Source organism: Aulonocara sp. 'chitande type north' Nkhata Bay, linkage group LG19, assembly GCF_057382095.1.
Source record: "Aulonocara sp. 'chitande type north' Nkhata Bay isolate Kocher_YH1m ecotype deep benthic linkage group LG19, A_spYH_male_GT1.1, whole genome shotgun sequence".
Taxonomy (NCBI): Eukaryota; Metazoa; Chordata; class Actinopteri; order Cichliformes; family Cichlidae; genus Aulonocara; species Aulonocara sp. 'chitande type north' Nkhata Bay.
The window spans coordinates 28,061,086-28,086,947 of NC_141362.1; the positions used below are offsets into that span (position 1 = coordinate 28,061,086).

Below are 25,862 nucleotides of genomic sequence, written 5' to 3' on the forward strand. Positions count from 1 at the left end.
ATTGTGTGTGTGTGTTTTACAAAAGTAGGCGTGTGTACATTTACGTGTGTCAACTTGAAAATGCCAGTGCTTATGAGAGCATCAAGTACAGATAGTGCCATGTGATCTTAGTGCATCACTTGTGTCAGTATCACACAGCTGAGTTCATGTTCTTGCAAACAGAGCAGGACATTGTGCTCATGTTCATAGCCAGTTATATAAGCAACACAAACATGCAGCTATACACAGTTTGTAGAAGAGAAAACACAAACAGATGTTTAGTGTCATTTTCTTTTAATTCAAAAACTTTTTTTAACAAGTGAAGATATGTTATCCGAAGATAGACTGGGTTCTGCATTTATTTTAACAAGCTAACATTCAACGTACATTTTAAGATTTGTTTTTTCTTATTTGTGCATTTTGATTCAATCTGCAGTAACTCGTCGCCCTTATATAAATGTTCCTATCCACTTTGCGAGCGTCAGTCTGCAAAAAAAAAAAAAGTGCTGCTACAAGGTATCTGGAGGCTACACAGTGTCTAATTTCTGAGAGGTCACAACAGTCGTTAGATGTACACTTCTTCCTGACAATACATTAGTGTGAGTATGTGTGCGTGTGTGTGTGTCTACATGAATATGTATTTCTGATTGTAGCATGCAATTCTGGCCCCTGGCATTCAACCTTTACACGTTATGAATAGAATCTCTTCTCCACACTCCAATCTGCCCACTAGTCTGTCTGCAATCACATTTACGATGCCTTACTGGCACCTAGTGGTGACGGGATGCACTGCATACACTTGATGCTTGACTGCCAGCAGGGGAGATGGAGAGTTGTTTACAAGTGGCATTTGCCCCTAATTAAAAGCAGTACTTGTTGGAGCACTCGGTCTGCAGAAGGACTAGCATCCACAGTAACACAAGCTGGGCCGCTGATCCTCCGATAAGCCTCCTCCACTCTGCGCACACACACACGCAAACATTGGTCAAGGAGTGAAGGAGGCGTGCAGCACAAGACAAATTTTAGTATTGTGATTGCTTACAGCTTTGCTGCACAGTAAGGTATACAATACAGTACATTTTTGAGAAACAACACAGATGGCTCAGAGTTCTGCTATTCCTGTTACCAGTGAAGAATTGTCCTTTTGATAGTGGCGGGCCAAGTCTGCAGAATCCCTCACTCATTCACAGGCTGACTGTCAACTCCCTCCATTTTCTAATTCTGCAGGCCCAACATCTGGCTGTCCCGTGTGGAAAGGCCATTATGTCAGGACAGAAGACGAATGAAAGTAGCCATCGACCTGTCTGTGTAGCAACTAACTAGGCCGGCAGTGCCTGCCAGTTTTGACCAGCTTAATGGAGCACAGCAGCTCAGCAACTAATCACCTGCTCTTTCTCATCAGCTGCCTCTCCCATGGGACCGTAATTGATTGTTAAGTGTTTGATGGATCAGACGAAGACTGAGCTGACTTGACTGTGAATCCACAGTCGGGTTTGTACTGATCTTCGCTTTCATGCTCTAACACTCATACTTTTTCTTCTTTTTCTTTAATATAAGTATAACATAGCGGAGCCTTTCATTTTTGTCTGACGTGCCTGACATCACCAAGTCTGGGTACCTAGAATCATCATACTTGTCCTCAATCAGATTAAGAGTGCCAGCAATATGCACAGAGAACTACTTTAAAAGATCCATATTAATGTTATCACAAGTTCACAACCAATTATTTACGCTTTCAGTCTAAATGGGCATTCTCACTTGCTTGATGAGTGTTCTAATGCAAGTATAATGCTAACTGAGTAAATAATACATTATGCATAAGCACTCCAACTACCTGAGTCTGAACAGCTGGTTATGATCCAGCTCTTCCTCTTCATCAGTCTTTCCTTGGCCTCTGTTTCTCAGTCTCCTCTTCCTTTCCTCGGGGTCAAGTGTGAGTAAGACCACCAAGCTGGGCTGAAACAGGTCGCTAGGCCAACAGTACACCTCTGAACCTTCTCCTGGAAGGTTGCACACTGGACCACTCACCGCTGTGGCGATGGCATAGGCCGCTGTGCTGTGCCAAAATCTGGGGACAGGTAATCAATGGTGAATTGAAAGGTGAATGACAGGTGGAAGTCGCATCAGGTGACTTGGTAGCCACTGAATATTGAGTTGTATAGATCTGGATCTCAGCGGGACCTACAAGTTCTTACAAAAAAAAAAAAAAAGGTCACAAAACAGGCAGACCTCACTCCACCTGCAACATCTCAGCTGTCTTTACCTGTCAACAATGACAGGTGTCTTCGCGCCCTTTAGGCCTATTTGATCTGCTGAGATGTAGTTCCCCAGAGCATAGAAGGCCCTGCGGATGAGGGGTGGCTCCTGATCAAAGCGGGCTCTCCAGGGGGAAAGGCACTCTGGTGGGGATGGCAGAAGAGTGGCCCCCAGTGTATCCTTCAGAGACTCAGTCAGAGTGGTCTTACCTGTGATACAGAGAAGGACAGGAAATAGATTCACCTCAAAACCAAAGAAAACAAAGGTCTGAACATTTTCGAATCACAAAAGGAGGAATTCATCCTTTTTGTTCATATTAAAAGAAACTGCGGTGGCCCTTGAAAAGTTCAACTAAAACTCCCTCTTGAACCACACAGTTGAGGTTTCATGAAGGTTTGAAAATAGTATTAGAGGAGCGAGCTGCACAGTAAACCATTTCAAAGTGATGTAACTTTTCTGAGGTCATGATACATGATATTCCATTAACTGAAGCTCCCTGGCAGATAATGGCTTTAGCGGAGAACAACCAGCCACCACTTTAGGATGACATCTATGCATCAGACTGATCACATATTTATTTATGAGGTAATGGCATTAACCTGTGGCATCCAGGCCCTCTATGACAATAACAGGGAAGTCTGGTTTATTTCTGGCCTCCACCCTGCTGGGCAGCAGCTCCAGCACAGCCTTAGCTTCTGGGATGATGTCACCACACTGCAGAACAGACAAATCAGTTAAGCAGGCAGGAGTGAGTCATAGACTGTGCTGTCAATGAGCGCACACAGTGCTGTGGGCCACCTGGCCCTCCCTGATAGATAAACGTTAGAAGCAAGAGCTCTGGGTCTCTTGGTATAAACTGCTATCCCTACATCCTCCACAAGAGTGCGCCCGTTTGCCAAAATCTTATGCGGTATACTAAAATAAACATAAAACAGTCTTGTAAACATTAAAATGAGAAAATACGTACTTTTTTCATCACGTCATAGGCCTCATCAAAGCTGTAGAATACATCTGAATTGATAATGTTGAGAGTAGATGGGTGATATTCTGGCGCTTCTGAGGGTACCACATAGTATCCCTTTGCCACATCCATCACCTGGCTTGCTGTCTCTGACCACATGTGCTGCGTCCACTGTTGGCCGTCTTCAGCTGGAGAGTACGAACAAACTAACACTGGGTCATGTTGTATTAAATCACTCAAAAGCCGCTCTATCGGGGAGGAAGTGTCAGAATTCCCTTTTAAAAAGTAACCTTTAACGAGAGAATCCCTGACTTTTGGTAGAAATGAAGACATGGGAGACAAGCGACATTCCGGAGGCAAGTCCCTCAGCAGTTTGTCTTTCAGCTCCCCGTAAAACTTCGCCGTTTTGATTCTGTCTCTGCTGCAGTAAACAAGGACAGAGTAGCACTTGTCACGGTTTTGAACTTCTCTGAACACCCTCGGCACGTCTTCTCCCAGGTGCTTTTCCTTAACAGCAAAATAAAAAGGCGCTCCATTTAACTCCACTGAAAAAACACGAGAGCACCACCGTGGAAGAAGAGACATTGCGTGTTTTGACATCTTGTACACCAAATGCCCTTATCTGTTTCCAAAATATGTCCCGAGACGCATCGTGTGAGCTGAAGGGAAAACGATAGTAACGGCGCCAAACGGAGAAAACGAAACTTTTCGTTTACTGTGAAACGCGTTTATTATTGAAGCCAACGCCTCGCAGAGGCAGCTCATTCTTTCCAGGAATCCAAGTTGTGTTTCTTGAACGTGTTTAATGAAAATGAAAGACACCAAGAGACTGGACAAGTAGCGAGGCTGTGAAAACAACTGAATGCACCCAGACTCGAAACAGAAACTGTTTTAACAAAGAAGCATTTATCACTGAAAGTTTGACCATTAGAGCTAAAGATCTATAAGTCCTGCACTATTTAATGACATATCACTACTGTACATAAAGGTCTCTAATGAAGGTTTAATGGACGAATGACACTGTGAAGAAATGCAAAGAATGCGTTGTCATGACGCGCGTAAATTATTTCTTGCATCTCAGCAGGATGGAACCAGGCTAGGTTTCGTTTTCGTTGTTTGTAAACAGAAACTTTTGAGTCGCTCAGCTGACCGACTCCTCTCACCCTCTATATAACATGAGCCCTGCGGATTTCGGCTTATGACGCGCCAGCAGCAAGTCTGACAGCACAACTCGTCATTTAAAAAATGGATTTTTCTCCTGCTGTCTCGTCTCCCAGGCTGCTTCTGCGGCGCTTCATCAGCACCATCTACTGCATTTTTGAGATCGCCTTTTCAAAACTCACTTACTGGACAACAGGAGCCTGCAAGGGAACAAACTCATTCGTTGTTGGTGATAAACTGGACCAAAACAAAGACCAAAATCCAACGATCCCAACGAGCGTCAACTACCACTTTACGCGCAAATGTAATTATAGATGTGGATTTTGTTTCCACACTGCAAAAACGTCCTTCGTCCTACCCCTGGAGGAAGCTAAGACGGGGCTTAAACTTCTAAAGGAATCAGGTGATTTGACAAATTAATAACAATAAGCTTTTTTTTTGTCAAATTGCTGTGCATGCTATTAAATTTATGTCTTTTTTTAAGGGATGGAAAAGATCAACTTCTCTGGCGGAGAGCCCTTCCTGCATAATAAGGGAGAGTTTGTTGGGAAATTGGTCCAGTACTGCAAACAGGACCTTCAGCTCCCAAGTGTCAGCATTGTCAGCAATGGAAGCATGATCAAAGAAGAATGGTTCCAGAAATATGGTAATGTAGCTAAGTTATTAACAGCTTCTTTTTTTATGGGTACATTCCAGCTGTGCCATATACCATAAAATAATTTACATTTATGATCTCTTTCATTTTAATTTCCTCTTCTAGGTATCTATCTGGACATTCTAGCTATCTCCTGTGACAGCTTTGATGAAGCAACCAACCAGCTGATTGGCAGAACTCAAGGCAGGAAGAGCCACCTTGACAACCTCTTCAAGATCTGCAGCTGGTGCAAGGAGTATAAAGTGGCACTGAAAATCAACTCCGTCATCAACATCTTCAACTATGACGAAGACATGACACAGCAAATCAATTTGATTAATCCTGTCCGCTGGAAGGTAAAAATGAAAAAATAAGTAAATAAATATGTTTGTACGGGGTAATCATGGATATACTGAACGTCTCGTTCTTGTTTTCAGGTCTTTCAGTGCCTGCTGATTGACGGGGAAAACGCAGGCGAGACAGCCCTGAGAGAGGCAGAGAGGTTTGTCATCAGTGATCAGCAGTTTCAGGAGTTTCTGGACAGACACAGCAGCGTCTCTTGCCTTGTTCCTGAGTCTAATGAGAAGGTATAATTCTCAGACATGTGCAGCAAGTATGGCAAATATGTTTAATGCAATAACCATAATGTATTCTGTGGGAAACATGTTTTTCATCCTTTTTTTAAATTTTTTGATTTAAGTAAGGGCGTACAATTAGAGCTTGGTATGCCTAGAGTGAATAAAATGTGAATATTATTATAGTAAACACACACAATGCACAGTTAAACAAACAAACTATACAAAAGTTGACTTTTGAACACCACTGTCAGTTAGGAATTTTGATGTTGTTTTCTTGTTGTTGTATAGATGGCCACCAAATATAAGGGGATATTTTGGTATAGACTTTTGGTATAGTTTATAATGCTATGATAACTTCTAGAATATCCATGTTTCATATCTGTGTTGTGCTCATTCTGCATTACTCCTCAATTTTGCAGCACTATGGCATGAAAAGTAGGAACTAAACATATATATTAGGTTGAAACATGAGCTCAGGTCATCCTGCCTAAAATAATTCTTTGTTGTGCTGTAATTAATGGTTGAAAATCCAACGTTAGGATACACAAAAATTAAAATTTGTGGTCTTTTTTGTTTTAATAGATGAGGAACTCCTATCTGATCCTGGATGAATATGTAAGTACTTCAGATTATTACTAACTGGTAGTGCGGCTGAGCCATTTTATCAGATGTTTAAGTAAAAAAATGAACTGTATGTTTGAGTTATATGAATGTGGATTGCTCAAATTAAGTAAAAAGGCTTGAATTTGGTATAATTGTTTAAATTAGTAACTTGCTAGGCATTTTAGCTGAAGGAAACTTACTTCATATGTTGATTTTCTTCCTTTTTTTTGTTACAGATGCGTTTCCTGGACTGTCGAGAGGGACGGAAGGATCCTTCCAAATCCATCCTTGATGTTGGAGTAAAGGAGGCGATTTGCTTCAGCGGCTTCGATGAAAAAATGTTTCTAAAAAGAGGGGGAAAGTATGTGTGGAGCAAAGCTGATATGAAGCTAGAGTGGTAAAACGCTTCTTCAGCTTGTGTTTGATGCTCCTTTGCTAAGTGTTTGCATTGATATGCTCTACAGTATGATCATTTTGCACTAGGAATGTAAATATTCAGATATATCTAGGCGTGTGTGTGTGTGTTCTGGGGGGGTTATTTGAAGGTTACGGTCACCAAATAGAAGGTGATCCAGAAGTATTGTTCTTCTTTATTTTTTATTAAATATCTAAATATCTGTCTTTTATGTTAAGCACTTTGGTATACCGCTGGTTTTTAAATATTCTCTATAAATAAAGATGTATTGTATTGTATTGGAAATATATTGTACTGTTTATGATTGTTGAACAAAGTAACATTGAGTGTTATATTCAAATTATAATTTTACACAACAAATTTAGATTGAAGGACAACTTGTCAATGATGTTGTCATAATTTATTTTTTATGTGGTTAAGTAACAAGGCAAAATAAAGTCATTTTTTCCACAATACAGTGGCTTGCAAAAGTATTTGGCCCCCCTTGAACTTTCCCACATTTTGTCACATTACAGCCACAAACATGAATCCATTTTATTGGAATTCGCTGATCAGAAATGCAGCCAAGAGGCCCATGGTGACTCTGGACCAGCTGCAGAGATCTACAGCTCAGGTGGGGGAATCTGTCCATAGGACAGCTATTAGTCGTGCACTGCACAAAGTTGGCCTTTATGGAGGAGTGGCAAGAAGAAAGCCATTGTTAACAGAAAACCATAAGAAGTCCCGTTTGCAGTTTGCCACAAGCCATGTGGGGGACACAGCAAACATGTGAAGAAGGTGCTCTGGTCAGATGAGACCAAAATGGAACTTCTTGGCCAAAATGCAAAATGCAAAATGTGTGGCGGAAAACTAACACTGCACATCACTCTGAACACACCATCCCCACTGTCAAATATGGTGGTGGCAGCATCATGCTCTGGGGTGCTTCTCTTCAGCAGGGACAGGGAAGCTGGTCAGAGTTGATGGGAAGATGGATGGAGCCAAATACAGGGCAGTCTTGGAAGAAAACCTCTTGGAGTCTGCAAAAGACTTGAGACTGGGGTGGAGGTTCACCTTCCAGCAGGACAACGACCCTAAACATAAAGCCCGGGCAACAATGGGATGGTTTAAAACAAAACATATCCATGTGTTAGAATGGCCCAGTCAAAGTCCAGATCTAAATCCAATCGAGAATCTGTGGCAAGATCTGAAAACTGCTGTTCACAAACGCTGTCCATCTAATCTGACTGAGCTGGAGCTGTTTTGCAAAGAAGAATGGGCAAGAGTTTCAGTCTCTAGATGTGCAAAGCTGGTAGAGACAGACCCTAAAAGACTGGCAGCTGTAATTGCAGCAAAAGGTGGTTCTACAAAGTATTGACTCAGGGGGCTGAATAATTACGCACACCCCACTTTGCAGTTATTTATTTGTAAAAAATGTTTGGAATTATGTATGATTTTCGTTCCACTTCTCACGTGTACACCACTTTGTGTTGGTCTTTCATGTGGAATTCCAAAAAAATTGATTCATGGTTGTGGCTGTAATGTGACAAAATGTGGGAAAGTTCAAGGGGGCCGAATACTTTTGCATGCCACTGTAACTATTTGTCACTGTACATTTTAAACTTTTTTTGATACTATAATTTGTTTTCCTCTTAAGGTAGAACAGAAATAAGAACACACTTTTATGCAAAGTAAGATAAACATGGATAGCGCTGATATGAAAGAACGGTGGTCTCCTCTCAGAGCAAGAGGCCAGACCACGAGGCTAACAACAACAAAGCCACACCATTGTGTGGACCTTCCAGGCCTTGGAAAATTAAGTACACTGATCTTATCTGTTGTATAAACCTAGCAGACTGTAGCTGGTTCCAACAAGATCAGCAATACTTTTCTACTTTCAATTTACTGAAAATGTTGTATAGAAGTTCAAATAGCTTGAATGGTTTCAATATTTCTGTCACTGCCTCTATCTGGATATGGTTTAGTTGTTTTTTTTGTCAAACACATACTTTACAATGTCTGATTTATGTTTTGCAACACTCACACATAGCTGAACTGAAACTAATGTTATTGCAGTTCACTGCAGCTGACTGAGTACTGAGATGTAGGTCACAATTTAGATTGTATAAAAGCTTGTGTATGAAAACACGTTTTTCTATTTGTAATTCTTTTCATTTTTAGGTCTTAAATTTAGGCAAATAAATAAAATTTTGACTGGCAGACAAAAGATTAATGGAAACAAGCATGTATACTAGTTGAAATTAAAAAAAATTTAATTTAAAAAAATGCCATTTTAAGCCACAGCTTTTCTAAATTAACAGCCTTGTCAATTATTAAAATCACTTTTTATGTTACTGTAATGGCTAATGAACCAGTATACACATTTAATGCATTTAATCAAAATGACATTTTTAAAGCTAAAATATAATTACTGTTGTTAAAATGTTGTCAAATTTACTGTTTCACAAAAAGCTGAAAAATAGTGATTCACACTAATAGTCCAATATGCTTGTATAAAAAACGTGAATTCCGTAACAACTGATTAAATCAATTGTTAGTTTTAAAAAGTTCTTGACAAACCGTATTTTCTAATTTTTTACCCAGATAAATGAGTACATAAAAGACATTTGTTAGGCAATGTGTATGCAATGTAGGCTGTGAAGGCAAATGAGAAAACGCTTAAAGGCGATTGCAGTGTTTTGACAGCAGGGGGAGCTGTTGTTTGGATAGGTGGCAGGTGCTGAGCTCTCCTCTAAGGGGCACCGTAGGACAGCAGACGGAAAACCTCTCACAAACAAATGGCGTCCCTCCAGTGCGAAGCAGCTGATTTCCTACCGAGCAAGGCAGGAGGAACGGCGGAAAGATAAACAGGGCGCCACCGGATCTCTTCTCAGCAAGGTTGTGTACTGTTTTTTTTTGTACGATTCGTGTGGCAGGGTGACGACTGGATGTTGCGCATTGTTCTGTAATCGAGAGTAAACCGCTGTTCCGGTGTACAAACAATCCTCCTGTCAAGCAAAACAAAAAGAAGAGTGTCAGCTGCGGCTCGTGCTTCCCGCCGTTTGCTTATTTTATCTGCGCTTAGGCTTTTTTATGATTTGACTCGAGGTTTTTTGGTGTCAGTGTTTGACCAGAGCTCGAACTCAGGCGCTGTAGGCGACAGTAGCAGGTCAAATGTGTCCGCCCCGACGTTTCAGGGCTACATATTGAATATGGGCATCACCCCTTCAGAGGTATCATCCTCCTCCTCTACCACCGCCACCTCCTCCGCCTGACTGGTTGGCCGCCTGTTCGTTAATCCAATTCAAGAGATCATCTCTTCAGCCCTTCCTGAGGTTACACTATCAAGACGGCGTTATCTCAGAAAGCCAGGTAAGGTTTTGCGCTTTTACTCAGTGTGAGAGAGCTGCTTGAGCTGTCACTGTCAGCACACGGCTGTCGCATATTTCCGACATTCTCCCTCTCTCTTTTTTTTTTTTTTTTTTTTTTGTTACTGCAAGATATGCTGTAGCTACCTGGCTTACAGCCAGCTGACTGATGCCGATGCCTGACGAGATAGCTCCCCTCTGTGTTAGCGAATTTTGACATAAAGAGTTGTAGTTAGTTGGCAGAGCAGTGGTCCTAAGTAGCTGTTGCTGGCACTTGCTTGGAGTTTGTGTAATTGGGTTGTTTCCCACATCCTTCTGTCATATTCGTCTCCTATGCCACAGCTGCAGGGTGCATAACATGCTCGGAGATGATTGCTCCACTGAGCCCTGAAAAGGTCACTCAGCGCTTGCTATATACACGTAAAGCAGTCCTTTCAGGGTGCAGCTGGATTACATGCATTGCTGTGAAACCAGGCTGCTAGGTAATCAAAGGATTTATGTTGTAATCAAGGCTCTGAAGTGCTAAAATACTCCTTTGCTAATTTCTTTGCTACCTGTACACCTCTCACATGGTGTCATCTCCCCTCTGAGGGCTGTCAGTAAATCTGGGGAAAATCTTTTTTTTTCTTAAACAACCATTTTTAGTAACGGAAGTTAGTATTGCCTGTGTTTTATTAACATTATCTGACACATCAATGTGAGGAGAAATTGTTTTACTTCAGCATTGTTTTGTGAAATCAAATTCCATTTTTGACACCAATCCTGTCATAAACAGGCTTTTAGGTGCCCTATCAATGTGCTGGAGAAAAAAATAATAATTTGCTCACTTTCTCCATTATTCTCGGATACAGCTTGCTCCCATCAGGGAATAAAATACATCAAGCTGCTATTCCTCTCTTCTGCAGCAAATTTGTCCAAAGCGAGCTATACTGTAGCTTGCTTTGTACAACACGCTCCTTGGAATGACCGGCAGCTTTCAGCCCACTCCCAGAGGAAAGTGGGGTGCTGAGTTGACTTAAGAGCCAGAAGGAATGAGGTCATGATGTCGAGAACCCAGCCTGCTATTGAAGTCAACAGACTGTCACAAACAACACACCCATGAATGCACATGGAAACCTATACGTAACAGACATGTATGAAGGGCACTTCATACATGTCTTTTTATATAGACAAGGAGGTGTTATGATTGTCCTGTTGTGCTACAAGGGCTTCACACTTTCTTAGAAACGGTTTCGTGTTTATCCAAGCTTTGCAGTGGTCTGTTTGACCTTGGCATTTGCTACGTACTAAAAAATATGCAGCGATCTTAGCAGGATACATCATTGCTGTGCTGCAAATAAGGCAATCTGGGAGACTTGGGAAAGCCCTGGGTTGGGCATTTATGCATTCTTTAAAGAGCATGTCTGCAATGACTCATGGCTGATTATTTGAGCTATATTGAAGGCAATCATATACTAAGGGTAGTGATTCCAGTGTGATCTGTAGGTTGGACCTTCTGGTTTAATAACAGAAGGGTCTCTGGGAAATAAACCTAGGCAGGGCCTTGGGTTTTTTTGTTTTGTTTTGTTTTTTGGTGAAACAGTGCTATGCTGTAATCGACATCCTGGAGAGGCTGTTTGTCAGTGCTCTGTCCATCTTTAGGTCACTACAAAAGCACCTAATGTTAAGAAGATTAATTACCTTGAGTTGGACTTGGTGTAGAAGTGAGGCTTTCAGTTTAAATACCCCTAACCAGCGATCAGATCTCAATTACCGTCAGTCCTCCAATGGCAGTAAAGCCTTGTTAGAGAAGTAAGGCTAAATTTAGGGGGACTGACACTGAATGTCAAATGACTGTGCTTAGGTAACTGGACTTTCTAAAGCCTTAGCTGTCTCAGGTATACACTTCATTACTGCAGTCCAGCTTTGTTAAATTACTCCTTTATTCTGGTAACATTTACACTTCCAGAGAAAAAGTCATTTTAGAGTAATCTGATTTCAGGGGTCGTGTTCTGCCTTTGTGCTGCGAGTCCTCCAAAGATTATGCAACAGCTTAAATGCCATTTCAGCAGGGTGTTGCTTGGAGTGAGTATTCTGGGTGGTGGTGGTGGTTTCCGTGTGTGTGTGTGCGCGCGTGCGTGGCTGGGGATGGAGTGGATAGTGTACACATTAAACAGGCAATACTGCTGTCAGTTGAGCCCTAAATAGCTCCCGAAAATGATGTTCTCTGCTCCGAGAGCACTTTAGCTCTGTGTGTTATGGCTTGTATCCAGCCAGTTAGGATTATGTTTGGATGAGACAGGGATTGTTATGAGAGTATTATTTGGTGCTTGTGCGCCGTGCTTCTTCCAGACAGCCACTTGGCATTTTGAACTGGTCTCACACGCCCTATTTTTCTCAGACAGGTAGGGCTTTGCAAATTGAGACGCTGTTATGTAACGCATTATCTGCTGACCGGGACACTTTATACGACGGAGTATTTCAGTCTTCTTCATCTTCTGCTTCTTTCGCCTGCTCCCTTTAAGATCGCCGTAGTGGATCATCTGGCTCCATCTCATCCTATCCCTTCCATCCTCTGTCACACCAACCCTCTGCGTGACCTCTTTCGTTACATCCATGAATCTTCTCTGTGGTCTTCCTCTTTTCATTTCAGTTAGTCCTAAAGGCTCAGGATAGTTTCACACACTCAAAAAAATGAAACGTTGACTTTAATTAAAATTATTTTGTCAACAGGTTCCACGAAATTGAATTATGTTAGTTTAAAGCAAAAATCTTTAGTTCATCTAATTTAAAAAAACTACTTAAGATTAACAAGACATATTTAAGACTAACTAAATCAAGTTATGTTGTATGAACATAGATGATATATTTTCAGGTTAGATAGTTTAGATTAGTTACTTCAACACATTTCTTATTTGTGGCAGTAAAATGTTAAATTTAAGTTAGATTAATTCAAATATTATATTTTCAGCCACCTTGTGCTTTATTAATTAGTTTTACATAAATCTATTTTGTCAACAGGTTCCACACAAATGAATTAAGTACATCCAACTTATTTTTTAAAATTTATTTTATTGCCAACACATTCAGTGAGCATTTGTGTAAACCCAGTCCAAAATAAAACACAACAGCTCATTAGGGTTAGTAATTAACAGTATGTAGACAGATGCAACATCAAGACTTTAAATTAAATGTCTGTATCTACCAGAAATAGAAGAGAAAAAAAAACGCATTGAAGATCACATAACACATTGATAAGATGACACTTGAGTTATGCACATGTGATGCTAGTAAGGTCTGTGAGTGTTTTTTTCTTTTAGTGTCTAAAATGGATAGCAAAGTTGCTATTTGCAATGATTGCTTAGGGTCAGTCCAGTAACACAATGCCAATGAAGTGCTTTCCTTTAACAATGCAAAGTGAAGTGTCCACCTCAACAGCCACAATTAAAAAAAAAAAAAAAAAAATACAACAACAACAACAACACTGATATTAGCAATCAAAGAAAATTACATCACCATCCCAAATAAAACTTTAACAAAACATGCCAACATTATGGTCTAACAATAAAACAGCTTGTCAGCGTTCAGTTTTTTTGCAACAGCACAGCAGTAACCATTTAACACTCGCCACTGTCAACATTTATTTTACCAGTGTTTGGGCAAAAAACTTCAGATGTAAACATTTTAACATGGAAACAATTGTTCGTCTTTAAAAGTCCACAAAATATACATTCATCCTGCATTCCCAACTTGGATGATCTGATATCCTCGTGTTGGTGTTGTTCCCAGACCATCATGAAAATGTTGTTCCAGGTTCAACATTGCAAGTGACCAATCACATTGTTGTGACGTTATTCTATTCCAAGCCATTCGTGCATTTATGAAATTCCAATGTTGCAAGGACAATATCAATTCTGCTTACTGTTTATTAAAGGGTTACGGTTAGGGTCAGTTGATCGGCGGACAGAGGCGGTTTCACGCAGCTTAAGTACAGTTTTTTGTTTTACGCCGGTTTTTCCCGAAGTCGCAAAAGTATGACGTCACAACATTCTGATTGGTCACTTGCAATGTTGATCCTGGAACAACATTTAGTATGATGATCTGGGAACAACACCAACACGAGGATATCAGATCAACCTCCTAACTTACCCTTATTTTTAGTATGTATTGCAATTACCTTTACAATGCACACAATGTAACACAAACTGAATATGAACATATTTCTACCTCATAACAATATGCCTTGAACGCTAATATACACACCACCCTTCAACATTTCTGGTGCAGTATCATCTCTCAATTAAATCCTTTAAATCTCAATACTTTTGATTGTCTCTTAGCTTTCAGTCTTGAGGTTAACTGAGATTCAGTGCATATATCCCACCCATTAAGAGTGCACATGCAGAGGCCAGGTCTTCCAGGTCATGCAGGACACACTAGATGGTTATACCCACATCGGCTGGAGGAGTGCTGGCATCAGCTCTTTCGATGGTAAAGATAGCAAGGGTAATTTGTTCCAGCTCCCTCTGAACAGCTGTAGCTTAGACACAAAAACATAGAAAAATGGCATCCAGTTTTAAAAAAAGAAAGAAAAAGGGCCAAAGCTACCCTTTAATGACGTAAACACAATATTAGGAACATGCACCCCAGTGCGCCACTATTTTAGACTACAGATTCAACGATAAATATAAATAGTTTGGGTATACAAGAAGATTTCCCAAAACATTTAAACAGGTTCCATGCAAATTACAACAACAACAACATTACAACATGCAACAACATTAGTTATTCAAAATTTGGTTTAATACAGATAAAAAACTAAACTAAAATTACCAACCAATTATTCTTTGAAGAGGATGCTTGGGTCTTCATTCAGGTAAAAAGGTAGTGCCCTGAGGACACACTCCCTCCCCTTTTCAATGGTTTCCTTCTGTAGAGAGTGGCAGAGATACAGGAAGAGAAAACAGATATACTTTAGGATGACAGAAACTCACATTATACGCAAAATGAATGACATATCCACTGCACAGATAGACATGTACACAAGACCAACTAATCATCACATGGACATGAATAGTTAACCTGTTGGGCAGGGTTTCCACCACATTATATATGTCCATAATGGAGGTAAAGACAAACTAATACATCATCTTTTTTGCATTCAAAACATAACATAAAAACATTCACTTCTGGTTTAACCTAAATCAAGGGATCAGATTTTACATATGTTTAGGTAATTTAAATTTTCCAACGTTTTGAGTACCAAACTTTGTCTTGCTTAATATAACTGTAAGTGCACTGTGCAGCTACCATACACTAGCTGTTTAAATTTGAAAATGATCTTATTAGCCATAATATTTTGCTACCAACAGAATAACGCACCTGTGTGGCTGGGGCCAAAGTTTGTCTAATTTTCTTCCCTGCAACGCCTCCTTTTTTCTTGAAGACTTTTATGAGCTGGTCAGTGTATTGGTCAAGTTGTGTAAAAAGCCTTGGAACATGTGCAGCAGTAGTAATCCTCACATATTCTGCTTCCACCTGAAAATATGTCAACAAACACAACATACTGTACTGTAAATATACATACTATATGTACACATATACAAACTAAAACTAATGTAGTAAGACCTCATTAAAGCTATAATTTTAACACAAACATTTACACAAAATGCTAATGGAGCCATTACAGCTTTTATTGTTATTTATCAAGTTCCAAAAAATATTGATCACAGCTGATCTGAAAAGAATTTCATGCCTCAGGCCCTTGAACTGCAACCATGGTTCAGATGTGGAGAAGAAATAACAGGGGCATGGGATGGGTCACAAAAGAAAACTTAACTTATAAAACAGTTTTGTTTTTAAAAGTATAACAGTTCACATACCGCATACAAGCTCAGCAATACCACATACACCACATCAGTATAGGAGGGAGCAGGTAAAGGCAGGATCTGAGATTTATAAAGAAGAAAAAAAAATTAATTCCTTAATTTCAAGAAGCAAATTATTGTTTGAATTACAACTAAATAAAATACTACTCAGAAGAAAAGCAAGAGATTGACACTGCCATGTGCTAACTTTCTATAGAAGCAATTATCACCAGGTCTGTCGACCTCCATTGTCTGTCCACTCATATGTCTTGAATAATTTTATTAAAAAAAGTAAGTGTGTACTTTCACAAACTGTAATTTATAACTACATTGATATGTATAACTCCGCTAGGAAACATGCTGTATTTACAGACCATTTTTACATAATACAGATTACTGATAGAGCAGAACAATGGTGTCACAGTGGCTTTCGCCCTTGACTTTTTGGATTTTAAATGTCACTTTATGCTATCCTTGCTATCCTATTCGATATTTCCGACTCTCGGATTACAGAAAAGGAATCCCAAGAAAGCAAATGGAAAAATAACCCCTTGAAAGAATAACCCCATGAACCCCTGTAGCTAATCCCTTAATAAAACAAAAAACAATAAAAATGTTTCTTACACAGTCCACAAAATAAGCATGTCCAGGACCCAGTAAAACTAATGTAAAACAAGCACACGCAAACGATATAACATGTCTTGTAAGACAAACGCAAAATATAACCATGCTGGACATATAGATACTACACGACATAGTCAAAGAAAAAAGTGGTCTTGCCTCTCAAAGAAACAGCAGCTTGGCGCCAAAACAGCCTTTTTCAGTTAAATTTGAAGTCTTGTGCATGAGCAGGCACAAGCCGTGAAACCTTCTTGTTCTGCGCGGTTTCATTACAACTGTTTTTGCATTACTGCCACCTTGTGGATATACAAGGTATATCGATCCTAATTGACTTAACTTAAATGTTATGCGATCAAGTAACACATTAGTATTATGTACGTTGAATAATAGACACAATTACGTAGACTTGATTAGAAAAACATATGTTAACTTAACAAAAACATATATTTTAAGTAAAATGAAAATAAATAATTAATATACACTGAACAATCCACCTCATTCATTTTTTTGAGTGCACAAACAAAGATTAAGAACAAAGAATTTTAGGTGAGGGAGAAGTGAACGCCAGCTAAACATCTGTTTCTTGCATATTAAAGTTTCCCGTGTTCCAGCAGATGTATTTGCACCATCCAGGGATAAAATATTTGACTTTCACTGCAGTTCTAGGTCCATTTTTTTTAATTTTGTCATGCATTTTACTGACTTGTGCAGAAAAGTTTGAATACTGATAATTTATTATCATTATATTTTAGTATTTCCAGCACATCTTTGTAAAGCTTTTATAAAGAGGAGAATTTGGTGTCTCGCATTCACACACCACGTGTTGGTTAATAATTTGGAAAAGAGTCAGGAAGAAACATTTTGTAGGAGGAGATGGAAGTTTTTCCTCCTACAGTACTCTCAGTAGACTATAGTTCAACAACAAATTATGTTTTCTGTTCATTAAAGGGGTACAGCTCACACTTCAGCTACTGGGATTAAGCCAGCCCTTTGGTCCTACTATGTCTGTCTCCATCACTGACGCTCTCCACCTACAGATAAAAGCGGCAAATGGAACACGTTCGGGCTCGCGCTCAGCTGAGAATCATTCGCAGAAATGATGAAAACCGCTAAGTGAAGTAGATGAGCCAAGTGGTAGGCTGGGATCTCGACACCACTGAAGCGAAATGTGGTGCAGCCTGGCATTTTGTAAAGCATAGATTAGTGCCACTGGGGATTGAAAGAGGGAAAAATTACATTGACAATGTGAAAATCCCCTTGTTAGAGGAGATGTGATCACATTACAACTTGGCCTGTTGGGCAGATATCGAAGGTTTTTTCCTGCACCATTCTTGTTTTGGAGTGAATAAGACTTTGCAGCCGTGTCCTTAGTAGCATTAAGCACTAAGCAATAACAACACCAAGTGGTTACTGCAGCTTTAATGATTCCAACTTTCCAATTTAGTGTTCAGACTTGTTTGGATACAAGGCCTTTAAAATTTAGGACTGTTTAATCGGGCTACTTTTTCAGTAATCCAGAATGATATTGGAAAGGCAGGCTTATTTAATTAAATCCTAAAGATCCTAACTTTAAGTGGCGTGAACATGTTTGGGAAGCTGTGGTCAATGCAAGTGTTTTTATGAGTAAGTTTTAATCAAGAACATTGCAGAGGGGTTTTCTGTTTCCAGCTTTCCATTTTTTTTCATTCTCTGCAAAAATAATGTGAAAGTCAGAGTTTGTCAGTAACTCTGATCAATTTCTTCCCTTTCTTTCTAATCTCCAGTGTAACAAAAGTATCTGGATCGGTTATGACCAATATGTTATATACATCTAATGCCTGACACATGTCCAAACTACAAATAGGTGAAGCCCAACCCGATAAGGATTGATAGAGAATATATCAAAGTATCAAAAAAGTCCAATGGGGCTTTCTTTTGTCACCAGGGTGTTGTAATATTTTCCCCCATGTAGATACTTTGAGGGCCTTGCTTACCTTTAGTGAGATAGTATCCTCTGTGTTTCTACAACAAACCCAACAACAGGATGCCAGAACATTTCCTAGCATGGGTTTGGGGCTTCCTCCTTCCCATTTCTACGGGAGACCTGTAGACTGGGTTTTCTGTACAGGGTAGCATCCCACAACAGCAAGGAAGGAAAGAGCTGGGAGGCAAAGAGAAAATAATATGCTGTGGTGGTGATTTTTACGTGATACAAGAAAGCACTCTGTACAAGATGATAAGCTGTGATGTCATGGCAGGACTACAGGGAGTATGGAGGGTCAGACTGGGGCATGAGCTCTTGGGGGATCTGACTCTATCCACTCTTCTGTTTTGTCTGCTTTGCAGACTCAGCGATTAGCAAAATTGCTTGTGAATTGTTTAGCCCACTGCTTGGTGAGAGTGCCACTGTATCCCACAGATTAGACTCTGAGTGCCTCTCTGTTGGAGTGCTTCTCACTCCTGTTTTGTCCATGAAAACACTATTGTCCAGTGGAGTGACGGCAGTACTCAGCATGCAAGAGTCACGCTTGTTATTTTAGCCCTTGTTGTGTATTTTCCTCATTAAAATAACTTCAGTGAAAGACTAAAATGGCTGACACGACCCGACTCCACTTAAGTGTCTCGATCAGTACTATTTAGTGGCTTAAAGCTGTGGTGAAAAAGGACACGCAGTTCTTTTTATTATTTCTTACTTCATGTCATCAATTAGCTTTTTTGCCAGATCTTGACATAACCTTCTCAGTTCATTTAGCACAGTGCAGTGGCATAAGGAATTTGTCCCCAGGGCATTTTTTTCTAATGAGGGACATGTAGACTATGCCTCGTGTGTGTGTGTGTGTGTGTGTGTGTGTGTGTGTGTGTGTGATTGGCATATCACACACACTGAGTGTTCAGCCTGACATGTAAAGGGAATCAATGCTATGTGCTAATTTCTGTGTTAACACTCTTTCACCAGTTTAAAGAATATGAGACGTGTGTTTGACATAGTAAATTTTCTCATTTTTTCAAAAGCAAAATTTAAGAAATAATAAATCCTATTTTCCTTGTCACATAGCTCCATTGTCACTTCATGATATGAACACAAGACCTGTTACGGTTTATTTGCCTTAAATCGTCAAACTGATGGGGTGAAGACAGAGTGGCATCACCTCCATTATAAGTCCAAATAAATCAGGAACTGTTCAATATTAGAAAATGCAAACATTACAGACATCTTCTTGCCTTTTTCTTTATTCAGAAACGCAGCCTAATATGTGTAGTTCAGGAACGTTCTATCAGCGTGCGAATACGGGCCTTATTTGTTGTCAGCTGCTGCTCTCAGTGGATGTGTCCTGGCGTTTGTCGGCTGTGTGCGTAACAGTCAAGATTTTGTCCATTTAGTCCATCTCTTCAGCAGCTATTAGTATTTTCTAGCATTTTGATTTGTATTAAAATTCACAAGAGATTCTAATGAGTCTGATTTCAGAGTTAAATTATAATAAATAAATAAATAAAGAACAACCTGGTAGGGAGAAAAAAAAACCCATAAAGAACTTTTACAAGATGAAAGCCAAAAGCGCTGATCAACTAAACAGAGTCTGGAAAGAGAAAAATTCCTGCCAGCTGATATTTGTTGGATTCTGTTTTGGACAGAAGTACAAAGTGAATTCTGGACGCATTTGCATAACAAACTAAAACTAACTTTCCTTCATTAGACAAAGCAGTTCACACAATTTCATACCCAGCTGAGCAGTGTTACGGTATTAGATAAGTGTTCTTTGTCAGCTAAAGCCGGGAGAAGTTTTTCTGCATGATTACAGATATATAAATAAGTCAAAATCGTCCACAATAATGACCTTGGACTTTACCTGTTATTGTCTGCTGTAATTTAGTCAAACCCTACATGTAAACATAAAGACTGAAGATGCAACGCGGTGAGTGACAAGAGATACCCAGCAAAGTCGACCCTTCGCCCAGGCTCTCTCCATCTGTCAATAGAAATGGGCTCAGTGTGGCATGCCTGTCATCTTCACTCAGCTTGCGAGACAATAATGTGTGGCAGCATGGGTTTTTTTGGAGGTGAGAACTAGCTCGCCGTCTCTGGTTACAGCCTCATTTTTAAATTTTTTCTTTTTTATTGCATACTGATTTGGTAAGAAACAAGTATCTCCTGTTACTGTCTCCACAATAACGTCCGTATCTTGTTTATTCTTTGTGCTGTAGAGAACTGTAAGTGTTGTTACCACTGACAATAAGACTCTGTAGGCAAGAACTGGCCCCCTTGCTTTAGCCCCCATCTGACTGTTTTGCTCTGTGTCTGCTGTTCACCATCATGTCATTCAGTATTCAGTCGTACTTTCTTTCTTTTTTTTGTATAAAGGAAAATGGGGTGGGGGAGATCAAATATTAACAAAAAAAGAGCTTTGTGAACTTTATCGATGAGTGTGGCCCAACATCGAGTCGACTTTCTTCAATGTAGGCTCTTTACAACTTGAAGGAAAAAACAAAATGCTACAAAAATCTCATGAATATTTACACTCAGTCATTAAGTACTGCCAAAGCTTCAGCTTGTTTGCCTAATGGTCTAGTTAGGAGGCATAAAAGAAAAGAGCCCTTTTATTCCAGCTATTTTCTTGTATTTCCTCCAGTCTTTTTTTTTTTTTTTTTTTTTTTTAATGTCACTCTTTCAGTCTGTTTTTACCCATTTCCCTCTTTTTCATGCTCACTCATGCTTTCATCTACATCTTCTTTCCTTCCCTTTTTCTTTTTTGTTTCCCGTCTTGCTAGTCTGCGTCATTCTAGTTTATTTCTCTCTTTTCTCTGAAGGCAGCTCCAGCAGGTGGCATTAACACTGAATGTAATATAGCTTTGCTGTGTTCCCCCAAATTTCCTCTAGCTGTTGACACATTAATGGTAGGTGACAAAGATAATGGCAGTTAAGCCACTGTCACCCCTGAATGGGCTGCAATCTTTCCTGTTTGTCATTCTTGTTAAATTGAAAATTATTGGGGAAAACAAGACCCTACCCTCCTGTTCTTCCATCTGGTCATAGTTATTACCTATATCTAGGGCTGCTCGATTATGGCAAAAATGATAATCACGATTATTTTCACTGAAATTGAGATCACGATTATTTGACGATATTTATTTAACCCTTTAAGACCTAAATGGTAAATGGCCTGTATTTATATAGCGCTTTACTAGTCCCTAAGGACCCCAAAGCGCTTTACATATCCAGTCATCCACCCATTCACACACACATTCACACACTGGTGATGGCAAGCTACATTGTAGCCACAGCCACCCTGGGGCGCACTGACAGAGGCGAGGCTGCCTGACACTGGCACCACCGGGCCCTCTGACCACCACCAGTAGGCAACGGGTACTATAGAACCAAGTCCACCAGAGCTTATATTATTATTATTATTTTTTTACATGCTGTAGTGCCATTTGTGGGAGCATTTCAAGTTGCTATACATCAATACAACTGTTATAGCCCATATTTTAATAATATGTATGCATTAAGTCCATAGTAATTACATAAATTGCAAAAAAGTGCAATAAACTACAAAAAATATTGAAAATCGCTTTTGTTTTGTTTACATATATTTCTACTTGGAGAAATTTAAGAGGTTTATCCCTCAAAACTTTAAATACAATAAAGTTGCAAAAAATAGTTTACAACAACAGGAAATTTATTTTGAGTGTCTTCATAGTTTTATTTTGGAGATACAGTTTTTATATACTGCAGGAAAAACAAAAAACAATCCTATGATGCAAATTTGCAAAGAAAACAGCAGGTGCATCATTTCACTGTAGGAAGTGTTACGAACAGCTGATGGATCGGCAAAGCGTGTTTCTGGAATATTATGTTTTTGTTCCTGCAAGCGCTTTTTATGCAGTTTTTGCAAAGCTTTATGTGGAAGGAAACCGTGACCGAGGACAAGCTGATGGCATCAGATGTAAGTACAACTCCTCCGGTTTCATATGCAAAACAAATTATTGCGCTAGCTTACACGGTTCAGGTTCTACAGGGATTTAAAAATAGTTACACAACACGGAGCGTGCTGCTCTGACCGGATTTAAAGGGTTAACAATGACTTTAAAAAATAATATAAAATAGTGTGCAACACCACTGAAGTTTTTTTACCTCTCTTTTCAACCAACAGCAGTCACTCTCCTCTCCAAATAACTTCTGCTTAGCTTTCCGAGCTTCCCTCGGGTCCTCTTAATCAGCGGTCTCCAACCTTTTTTGCGCCACGGACCGGTTTATGCCCGACAATATTTTCACGGACCGGCCTTTAAGGTGTCGCGGATAAATGAGGGAGGGGCTAATAATCGGCTCAGTCATTTTTAATGATCGTTGAAAGCCCAGATCGTAATCGTGATTAAAATTCGATTAATTGAGCAGCCCTACCTATATCAATAATTGAACTGGAAAATAAACCACAGAAAACAGCATAAACGGACAGGCTGTGGCATTTAAATGGTGTTCAGCTGGTATTAAGGGGACCTACAGTTTGCCAAGAAAATATCTGAAACTTTTAAACTTGCAGCAGTAGCCTGAACTATTGATACAAGGCAGACGCCAAATTCTGACCCTACCATCTGAATGTCACAGCAGAAAACGAAACTCGTCAGGCCAGCAACATTTTTACTTTTACGGCTTCTGTTCGTGCAAATTGTTGGCGAAGTTTCATGTTCTTAGCTGGCAGGAGTGGCACCCAGTGTGGTCTTCTGCTGCTGTGAGATTTATTCAGCATTCAGAGCTGCTTTTCTGCATACCCCGGTTGTGACATCATTTTACTGTTGTCTTTCTGTCAGCGTGAAGCAGTCTGACCATTCTCCTGACTTCTGAGATAAACAAGACATTTTCACCCAGAGAACATAGTTTCTCTTTTTCAGAACATTCTCTGTAAAACTGGGAAAGATCCACTGGGATTTTTCCCAGTGGATCTGCAGTTACTGAAATACTCAGATCAGGCACAAACAACCAAGACATGTTCAAAGCTGCTTAAATTACCATTTCGATACTCAGACTGAAATTCAGCAGGCCGTATTAACCGTATCGACATGCTTGGGTGACTGTGTAACTCACTGGGGCATATAAAAACTAGGCCTATCACAACTCTTGGCTCCCCTCCCCCCACCCCACCTCTGTGTCAAGGACAGACGGCGTCTGTCCCCAACCGCTGCCTGTCAAAAAGAGCAAGTCACCTTTCACTTTTAGCAATAGAGCCACCCAAAAATACTCTGTGTGCACTTTGACGTATAAAATGTAGGTTAGCTGCTCTAAAGAATAACCTACGCTGTCATTATATACACGGTAGTGCATTACGGTTATAGCTTCAGCAATCACATTACAGCTCATCAATTATGCCATTACTTTTGCTACATAGGTTTCTGTACTATCTGCATGATGTTGTCTTTGGATGTGCAGTTGCACAATAGTGTATTGCTGTTGTTACATCACTTCTCTTAAATTGTAACTGTGAACAGCTTTCTTTTTGAGGGTTTAAATGACCTATTGCAAAAGGGAACCAGTGTGCGACAGTGAAACTGCTAAGAACAGGAGCAAACACAATATCAATATCAATATCAAGTACCTGCAGAAGCTTACATTTATACACAGTCTATGATGCCAACACAATGCAATTCTCAAGCAGAGTGTGTGCTGACCCCAACAAAGCAGTTTGACTTTTCAGAAAGCAACAAAAGCACTGATGAACAAGCTCGTAGGATTTTAAAAGCATACCTTCTACAGATACTTATGGAGTTGTGCTTAAATAAGAGTCAACTGACAGAAACCTCACAGCACAGAGGGTTTGGGAACATGGTAATGAGCCAGATGCTCAGTATTTTGAATTAAGAGTAAGATATGTAAATGGTTTGTTTGCTTGCATCTTTTAAGAAATTATTCACGTGAAGCTCAAGTCCAGTGTAATACTGTTTTTCTGCAAATTCACAAGTTAAACTTGAGATGATTTATTATAAAACTTACTTTGAAGCATCTGTGTTGACACCCCCCCCCCCCTCATGGAGCACAGCTGCTTTACAGGATGCTCATCCTCAAGAAGTTTGTATTGTTGTACTTATCTTATCTGCTCAGATTTGTGCGTAGGCTGTGGTTATAAATAAAGCCCGTGGTATGCCTGTTTGTGTGGTTGCCTAGGACAGCGAGTAAAAGCCACAAGCTTGCACCATGAGGTGACAAGTAGAAATATCAGGCAGTAAAGGTAAGCCAAGGGAGGCTGGGAAAAAAAGGCAAAGTTGGCAGATTGCCTGTTGCTCTCTCTCTCTCCACTGCGTCTTCTTCCTCGCAGAGTTAATATGGCATAAACTTAAAGGCTGCACTAATTGGCCACAATGAGCTGGGCTGGGCTTTTGAGGGAGGGAAGGAAGGAAGTAAATGGGGGGCGGGGGTCAGGGGCAGCAGAGAGCAGGATCACGATGTGGTTATTTCAAACTGACGATCAGTGTGCACACAGCTCAGCCTGGAGTATTTTTTTTTCTTTTACTTTTTGTTAATAATTCTTTAAAAACAAACAAATTCCAGTTTCTGTTAACTGTATCGAAATTTCAGAAGATTCAATAACTATTTGTCTGAGCATGGATTCTTGAGTTGCAATGAATCATGCTTCTGTGAAGAGTGATGCATTCCAGCGAAATGCAATTAAAGGACCGAGTCCAATGAGACGACAAGGAAATGATTGTAGCTGTGTGCCAGACAGAAATGTTGCTCAGAAAAGTTGAGAAAGGTCTGTTTTCACCGATAAAGCAAGTCAGAACGAAAACTGTTCGTGACAGCTGGTGTTATATCATTCCTCTAACAATATTCATTTGGCTGTGGCAAATAATCACACGGGCGAGCATCTACTGCACTGGGCCGTTCTCATAATTTACGTAGGACAATATGAGCTGTTTACTGCAGCTGAACACAATTCGGTATTTACTGCGTGTCCTTCATCACACTGTCTCTGGCTCGTCTCATTGGGTGAGAGCAGTTTCTTTCTGAATCAGGCGAAAGACATTTTTGTGCGTGTCCACATTTGTGAGAAGAAAAAGAAAAAATTGGGTTGCTCAAACTTGCAAAGCAGCTGATGGTTGCTGTCTTTCTTTTAATTTCAGATAGGATGCAACGTGAAACTGTGCTCAGTTGAAAACAAAGAGCTGAAATACTGATTCTTTCCGTGCTTGCCCATCTGCATCAAAGCAAATGACACAGTACAGATCGTACACACTGGTGCATTATAACCTGTTATTTGAGGCTGATTCCTAGTGAATGTAAAGGCTTGCATTGTTATTCAGCATGAGGCTGCTTTTTGAAGCATGTGAAAATGTGCTCTCACTTCTAAAGTCTCTCTGAGGGGGTTCAGGTGAGAATTAGCATTTTAGGATTTTCTTTACAAGCTAGGAAGCAGCATTTATATGAATGCACACTCTGGTCAGAAGATAACACTGGGAGCAGTGTATTAATATCGGTCTAGCTTTTTTTTTTTTTT

At 39.9% G+C, this 25,862-nt stretch overlaps 3 protein-coding genes and 1 long non-coding RNA gene across 5 annotated transcripts in view; 2 read left to right on the plus strand and 2 right to left on the minus strand.

The window, feature by feature from the left end:
• Nucleotides 1-256: 256 nt before the first annotated feature.
• On the minus strand, nt 257-4,521 carry cmpk2 (cytidine monophosphate (UMP-CMP) kinase 2, mitochondrial). The gene is made up of 5 exons (XM_086274883.1): nt 3,203-4,521; nt 2,835-2,949; nt 2,243-2,444; nt 1,814-2,047; nt 257-937 (listed from the first exon to the last, which is right to left on the minus strand). The coding sequence occupies exons 1-5, from the start codon at nt 3,794-3,796 to the stop codon at nt 817-819; spliced, it is 1,266 nt and encodes a 421-aa protein (XP_086131009.1). The 5' UTR covers nt 3,797-4,521; the 3' UTR covers nt 257-816.
• Nucleotides 4,304-8,774, plus strand: rsad2 (radical S-adenosyl methionine domain containing 2). Its single transcript, XM_086274884.1, has 6 exons — nt 4,304-4,760; nt 4,842-5,003; nt 5,118-5,347; nt 5,429-5,578; nt 6,152-6,184; nt 6,409-8,774. Exons 1-6 carry the CDS (start codon nt 4,442-4,444, stop codon nt 6,571-6,573), a joined length of 1,059 nt encoding a protein of 352 aa, XP_086131010.1. The 5' UTR covers nt 4,304-4,441; the 3' UTR covers nt 6,574-8,774.
• Nucleotides 8,775-9,346: 572 nt separating this feature from the next.
• Nucleotides 9,347-25,862, plus strand: part of rnf144aa (ring finger protein 144aa) — a 37,269-nt gene continuing 20,753 nt past the window's right edge. The window contains exon 1 of one of the 2 annotated variants that reach the window (XM_086274395.1): nt 9,347-9,938. The gene's annotated coding sequence lies outside the window, so the exon portion shown is untranslated. The remainder of the gene's footprint in view (nt 9,939-25,862) is intronic. The other variant, XM_086274396.1, reaches the window with a different exon arrangement.
• On the minus strand, nt 12,966-16,525 carry LOC147307230 (uncharacterized). Its single transcript, XR_015126424.1, has 4 exons — nt 16,405-16,525; nt 15,296-15,861; nt 14,751-14,843; nt 12,966-14,453 (listed from the first exon to the last, which is right to left on the minus strand). It is a non-coding gene; the product is annotated as an uncharacterized LOC147307230 (long non-coding RNA).